Here is a 7,047-nt window from a genome sequence, read left to right on the forward strand (position 1 = left end):
CCTAGATAAGCAGAATGATGTGGAGATCCCATCCCCGACTTTGAGGGAGAGGGAGAAGCCCATGTGTCACATTAGCGGTGTGAAGAAGCTCACACACAGTTCCAGCCTTTCAAACTCCACCATGCCTCGGTTCGGCGTGAAGACTGAACATGAGGATGCGTTAGCCAGGGTAAATACATCGTTAACTTACTGTGTTTTTATTGTGTTCATTATTTATGTTTTTATGTTGCTGTGTGATCGTAAAGATCTTATCTGAACTAAATGGATAAAAAAGCAGCTGAGAAGCAAGTGATCGCATGGATACGCACAAACAAAACCACACAGGAGATAACAAAAGAAGAAAAACAGACATGTACTTCATGTCACTCTTCTCTACATAGTCTACCTCTTTATGTAAATATAAGTTGTTATGCCCACATCCATTTCAATTCACATTTCAACAGCTTTCTTTGACCATCTGTACACCTGATTATGTGAACAGTTAAAGGGAAAATGCACATGATGTGATATCACAACTAAAAAGGAATGTAAAAGCAGAACATGTTTCCACAATTTAAAACATAACCTGTGAACATCTTTTTGGCATTGGTCCATCAGAGTCAGTGCAAGTGCTTTTATTTCTCATTGGAAAAATGTTTTGAAGTAGAGGAGAAACCAATGGCAACACAAAGACATGTTGCAACTTTGATGCAACCTAATTGTAATCTAATTAAAGAACACACAACTGTAGTATCATGCACCTTTATGGGTGGATTTAGATGGAAAACTGCTAGATTGTTGTACTGATATGTGTTAATATGGTCTGTTGTGCCTTTAGGAACTGAACGACTTGAACATATGGGGCCTTAATATCTTTAGTGTGGCAGAGTTCTCTAATAACCGACCCCTCAGCTGCATAATGTTTGCCATCTTCCAGGTGAGAGACAGGAAGACTAAGCTTTAACTAACAATGAATTATGTAGTTCATCATGTAGCATTACTTATCTGCGACTATGATGATCCCTGTGGCTGTAGGAAAGAGATCTACTGAAGACCTTTCGGATCCCTGTGGATACATTTGTCACCTACGTAATGACCCTGGAGGACCACTACCATGCCAATGTGGCCTACCACAACAGCCTCCATGCTGCAGATGTCACTCAGTCTACTCATGTACTGCTATCCACACCGGCTTTAGATGTAAATACCTTTACTCGTCAATACTGCCAATACACATCTAACTTCACATGCACATACTTTTAAAAATATCAGGCCATCTAAACAGAATATAGTAGTCATATGTAATTTGTAAACAATTAACATTAACTGCTTATTTTTCTGTCTTATTTCTCTGACAGGCTGTGTTCACTGATTTAGAGATACTAGCTGCGTTATTTGCTGCTGCCATCCACGATGTGGACCATCCAGGAGTGTCCAACCAATTCCTCATAAACACAAGTAAATTGAAATGAGATTAAGAGATGACACACAAACATATATAAATTATACAAAATATATAAAAATACAATGGGAAAAACAAAGGACATCACGATGGCAAGGACAAACAAAAAGCTACTTTTGGTTCAGGATTGAATACCCCTGAAACGTGCTGTATAACCAAAATTAGTAAGTCCCAACAAAGAAAGGAAAGCTTTAAAAGAACCAGTGTACTAATGACAGGTCTTGTCGTTTGCCAACTTTGTGAAAGTCTCTTTAAGAAGAGATCATGAAGCACATAGCTAAGATCCAATATGTAAGAATTAGATACACTAGACACTAGACATACATAGGACACTAGAGCAGCTAAGATTATTCGATTAATCGACTATAAATGAATCGCCATCTATTTTGATAAATGATTGGTTTCAGAAATTCTCTGATTCCAGTTTCTTAACTGTGAATATTTTCTAGTTTCTGCACTTCTCTATGACCATAAACTGAATATCTTTGCGTTGTGGACAAAAAAAGACATTTGAAGATGTCAAATTGGGTTGGAAAACACTGATCGGCATGATTCACCATTTTCTGACATTTTATGGACCGAGCAATTTATGGATTAATCAAGAAGATAAGTGACAGATTAATTGACAATGACAATAATCGTTAGTTCCAGCCTTAGAGGCCACTTTTCTGGGTCTCCTATTCTGATAATACCTAGCATTCAATTTCTTTCGATCCAGTAAAGGTTTGTCTCAAATATTGCTTTTAAACTCTTATTTAAAAAATTTTTCAAACATTTTGACAGTTTTGTTTCAATTTCCTCATTATAAAATGTATTTGTCTTCTAAACCAAATTATTACTTATCATTGTGCTGCAAATCATTGAGAAATACATTTAGAGACATATATCTATGTAGTAATGTTACTGTTGTGTATAATACACTCACTTTAGTTGAAATTCTCCTATATTTTTTACCTTTGGTACTGCAGTCATCCTCAGTTTGCATGTTGTTTTTAGTACATTAATCTGTTTAGTCTTTACATTGTGTGCTTTTCGTTGATCTTAATTTGTATTTAAAGCTTTATTTGCACTGTGCTTCTTCCTTAAATCAAATAAGCTGTTGTACATTTTGACAAAATGCCATCCCAATCTGATCCTAACACTGATGTTGGGAACGTGGTGATGCAAATACTGTATGTGTTTTTGACTCGTATGTGTTGTATGGTGCTTTCCTCAGACTCCGAGCTAGCTCTGATGTACAACGATGAGTCTGTGTTGGAGAACCATCACCTAGCTGTGGGCTTCAAGCTGCTTCACGAGGACAACTGTGACATCTTCCAGAACCTTAGCAAGAGGCAAAGACAGAGCCTAAGGAAACTTGTCATTGATATGGTACGTGTTGTCAACACACTCATTCTGTATCATGAAGATCTTCCTTGTCTTCTACCTCCTTTCTATTTTCCATAGTTCTATGGTTTTCTCTAATGCATTCATATGAATTTTCTTCCCAGGTTTTGGCAACAGACATGTCTAAACACATGAGTTTGCTGGCAGATCTTAAGACTATGGTGGAAACCAAGAAAGTGACAAGTTCTGGAGTACTGCTGCTTGACCATTACACTGACCGGATACAGGTGAGACTTCATCTCCAGTTCATTTACAAGAAACTTAAATTAAGCCATTTAGCAGATGTTCTGAGCCTGTTACAAAAGCACTGAGCATTTACCAAAGGATTGACATTTAACTCCTTTCCTCAATTTCCTTAAAATGTCATGGCATGTAGCGGTAACACTGTGTACATGGACACCACCAGAACTGTGATTTGTCTGTCTGGGCTTTTTTTTGTATTTTCTTTGTGTTTCCAGTGTTGGTAACGTTTGTTGGTAGTTAAGATAACATGGAGCAGGCTTAAGAAAGGTTATGCAATCTCTTCTTTAAAATATGTTTGAGCAGCTTGGGCATTGTAAGAGGTAGAGCCATAAGATGCACCCATGATTTACATCTGTGGGATCTGGTTTTTGAGGATTGTGCTTATGTGTTTGATGGATGATGTAGGTGTTACTTTATGCTGTCAATGATGACAGAGAACTCTGGTGCGTGGCAAGGTTTTACAGACAGGTACCTTATTGGACTGGTTGATGACAGCCCGACATGCATGAATATATTTGACCTGATTTGTGTCAAATATTTGTGATACAGTGAATCTGGGTTTTCACTGAGAGGATGATGGAAAGGCAGGAAGAGAAACATGCCCAGTGATCCCAGTGTCTGTATAGCTGTGTTTTCATTATATGGTATGACTCAACTCCTTTTTGTTAGTACCAGGTACTTTTTCTTTTCGATTTCCACGGCAGATAGTGCTCCATCGGTACTCCCTCAGATTCTCAGCTGATAGTCACAGATTTGCTGCGGGAAAATGCCATTCTTGTATTGGCTCTGCTCCCTTGGAACCTCGACCGAAGAAGAACTACAATAAGTGAGTGAGTTGAGATGAGTCGAGTCAAGGCTTATTAAGCAGAATAAGAGTTCTAAGGAGTAGGTTGCTGTTGTCATCTAAACTGAGGTCAGGAGGACACTCAGAAACACGGAGGAGTGCAGTGTTGGTTTAGTATGCCAGTTTGAATTCTGACGGATTGGGGTAACTAGTGTTTCTATGAGAAATCTTTTATTCAAGAGTTTTGGAAATTATTAAAGGAAAAACACTAGTTTGTTAGGTCTTGATATTAGATGAAGGAAGAGGTATGCATGACCACTGGAGAAACTAGGTGACTTGAGGGCACACAGCCAAATGTCACTGAAGAATTGATGATTGACATTAAAAGAGGGAGTGAGGAGGATGGGGTTAATAGTGCAGGCAGTTTTTGTACTAAAAGATAAAAGCTTCTGCACCTTTTGGTTGGAAGAGAAAAGAATGGGCCTGTTTTGACCTGGTTTTAATGTCAGTTGTTACTCTCACATAAATCGTTAATTAGAAAGGTGTGATGACTAAATAAATAGCTTTTTAAAAGGCTCATTGTGTTCAGCTCTCAGTAGATTTGTAGCTCACTGCTGCCTAGTTTGCCACTTCATAATAAACACATTTAAATAGTTTTATTGTAAGGAATATATAGGCAATTAAACTGTTTCACAGCTGTTGGTTTGACGCTCAGTTTGCCGGCTTACTCTAAACAGCGCTGTTGAGATAGGTATGGTAATGTGAGACTAACAAATAAAATAAGGTTATTGTGTATCAAAGGCTGCCTTTTCCAGGCAACTGCAGGGCACAGAGCTCCAGGCAGCCGATAAGAGCAGACCGGAACACATGGTTCACTCTCAAAGGTTTCTGTGACATGAGAAATACTTTGAATGAGTATGTAGTTCTGCTCACAATTGAGTAGGCGGTCCTTAAAGGAGAATTCCAGTCAATTTCAACACGTACACTACCGTTCAAAAGTTTAGGGTCACCCAAACAATTTTGTGTTTTCCTGAAAAGTCACACTTATTCACCACCATACGTTGTGAAATGAATAGAAAATAGAGTCAAGACATTGACAAGGTTAGAAAAAATGATTTGTATTGAAATAAGATTTTTTACATCAAACTTTTTTGTCAAAGAATCCTCCATTTGCAGCAATTACAGCATTGCAGACCTTTGTCATTCTAGCTGTTATTTGTTGAGGTAATCTGGAGAAATTGCCACCACACGCTTCCAGAAGCAGCTCCCACAAGTTGGATTGGTTGGAGGGCACTTCTTGCGTACCATACGGTCAAGTGCTCCACAACAAGCTCAATGGGGTTCAGTCTGGTGACTGCGCTGGCCACTCCATTACCGATAGAATACCAGCTGCCTGCTTCTGCTCTAAATAGTTCTTGCACAATTTGGAGGTGTGTTTAGGGTCATTGTCCTGAAAATGAAATTGGCTCCAATCAAGCACTGTCCACTGGGTATGCATGGCGTTGCAAAATGGAGTGATAGCCTTCCTATTCAGAATCCCTTTACCTGTACAAATCTCCCACCTTACCAGCCCAAAGCAACCCCAGACCATCATATTACCTCCACCATGCTTAACAGATGGCGTCAGGCATTCTTCAGCATCTTTTCATTTGTTCTGCGTCTCACAAACGTCTTCTTTGTGATCCAAACACCTCAAACTTGGATTCATTCGTCCACACACTTTTTTCCAGTCTTCTCTGTCCAATGTCTGTGTTCTTTTGCCCATCTTAATTTTTCTTTTATTGGCCAGTCTCAGATATGGCTTTTTCTTTGCCACTCTGCCTGAAGCCCAGAATCCCGCAGCCGCCTCTTCACTGTAGATGTTGACACTGGTGTTTTGCGGGTACTATTTAATGAAGATGCCAGTTGGGGACCTGTGAGGCGTCTGTTCTCAAACTAGAGACTCTAATGTACTTATCTTTTGCTCAGTTGTGCAACGTGGCCTCCCACTTCTTTTTCTGCTCTGGGTAGAGCCGTTTTGTGCTGTCCTCTGAAGGGAGTAGTACACACTGTGTAGGAAATCTTCAATTTCTTAGCAATGTCTCGCATGGAATAGCCTTATTTCTAAGGACAAGAATAGACTGTCGAGTTTCAGATGAAAGTTCTTTTTTCTGGCCATTTTGAGCGTTTAATTGACCCCACAAATGTGATGCTCCAGAAACTCAATCTGCTCAAGGAAGGTCAGTTGTGTAGCTTCTGTAACGACCTAAACGTTTTCAGATGTGTGAACAGATTGCACAAGGGTTTTCTAATCATCAATTAGCCTTCTGAGCCAATGAGCAAACACATTGTACCATTAGAAACACTGGAGTGATAGTTGTTGGAAATGGGCCTCTATACACCTATGTAGATATTGCACCAAAAACCAGACATTGCAGCTAGAATAGTCATTACCACATTAGCAATGTATAGAGTGTATTCTCAAAGTAAGACTAGTTTAAAGTTACTTCATTGAAAGTACGTGCTTTTCCTCAAAAATAAGGACATTTCAATGTGACCCCAAACTTTTGAACGGTAGTGTAGATCTGTTGTTTGTAAATTTGGAGTGCTGTCAGTAGAGAGAAAAATTAAAACAATCGGTGCTGCCTACACCGTGTTATCCTCCTGCTAGAGCTAGTACCCAACAGGCTTAAACAGGGCAAGTTTTAAACTTGTTTTTAGCCTCCTAACATGTTCAAAATGTCATTAAAAGTGCCTACCCATGTGAAGTGATTCCTTCAGAGTGAACACAGTTAAACATCAAACAGATGTGACAGAAATGCATGAAAATTGTGCTAATTCAGCTGTGTTTGGTTCCGGTGTTGAGGCAGTTAGAATGCTTAGGGTCCGTCTACAAACTACAACACAGAATAGAGATAAAACTAAAATATGTAGGCTGTAAATTTAATGATTAAATAAGGTGGTGTCTCCAAACTTACCTCAATTATAACTTATCTCCTGCTAGTTGTATTACAGCGCTAACTTTTTATATGTTTGTATCTCTTTTCAGTGTTGTAGTTTGTAGACAGTCCCAAGGTACTCCTTGCCGTATCCACACAGAAACTAAACACAGCTGAATTAGCAGAACTTTAATGCCTTTCTGTCACATCTACAGCAGTCAGATTCGCTGTGTTCACTCGGAAGGAATCACTTCACATGGGTAGGCACTTTTAAT

The 7,047-nt window shown here is 39.1% G+C and overlaps 2 protein-coding genes across 4 annotated transcripts in view; both read left to right on the top strand.

The window, feature by feature from the left end:
• The window catches only part of pde4a (phosphodiesterase 4A, cAMP-specific), a 42,442-nt gene that overhangs the window by 32,262 nt on the left and 3,133 nt on the right, over nt 1-7,047 (top strand). For all 3 annotated transcript variants that reach the window (XM_032537449.1, XM_032537450.1, XM_032537451.1), the window contains 6 exons: nt 6-169; nt 818-916; nt 1,015-1,179; nt 1,338-1,437; nt 2,658-2,812; nt 2,932-3,054. In XM_032537449.1, the coding sequence (XP_032393340.1) occupies nt 6-169; nt 818-916; nt 1,015-1,179; nt 1,338-1,437; nt 2,658-2,812; nt 2,932-3,054 (806 nt within the window). The remainder of the gene's footprint in view (nt 1-5; nt 170-817; nt 917-1,014; nt 1,180-1,337; nt 1,438-2,657; nt 2,813-2,931; nt 3,055-7,047) is intronic.
• Nucleotides 1-7,047, top strand: part of prkcsh (PRKCSH beta subunit of glucosidase II) — a 23,883-nt gene that overhangs the window by 2,707 nt on the left and 14,129 nt on the right. The gene's annotated exons all lie outside the window — the stretch shown is intronic.

Source organism: Etheostoma spectabile, chromosome 15 (genome assembly GCF_008692095.1).
Source record: "Etheostoma spectabile isolate EspeVRDwgs_2016 chromosome 15, UIUC_Espe_1.0, whole genome shotgun sequence".
NCBI classification, from domain to species: Eukaryota; Metazoa; Chordata; class Actinopteri; order Perciformes; family Percidae; genus Etheostoma; species Etheostoma spectabile.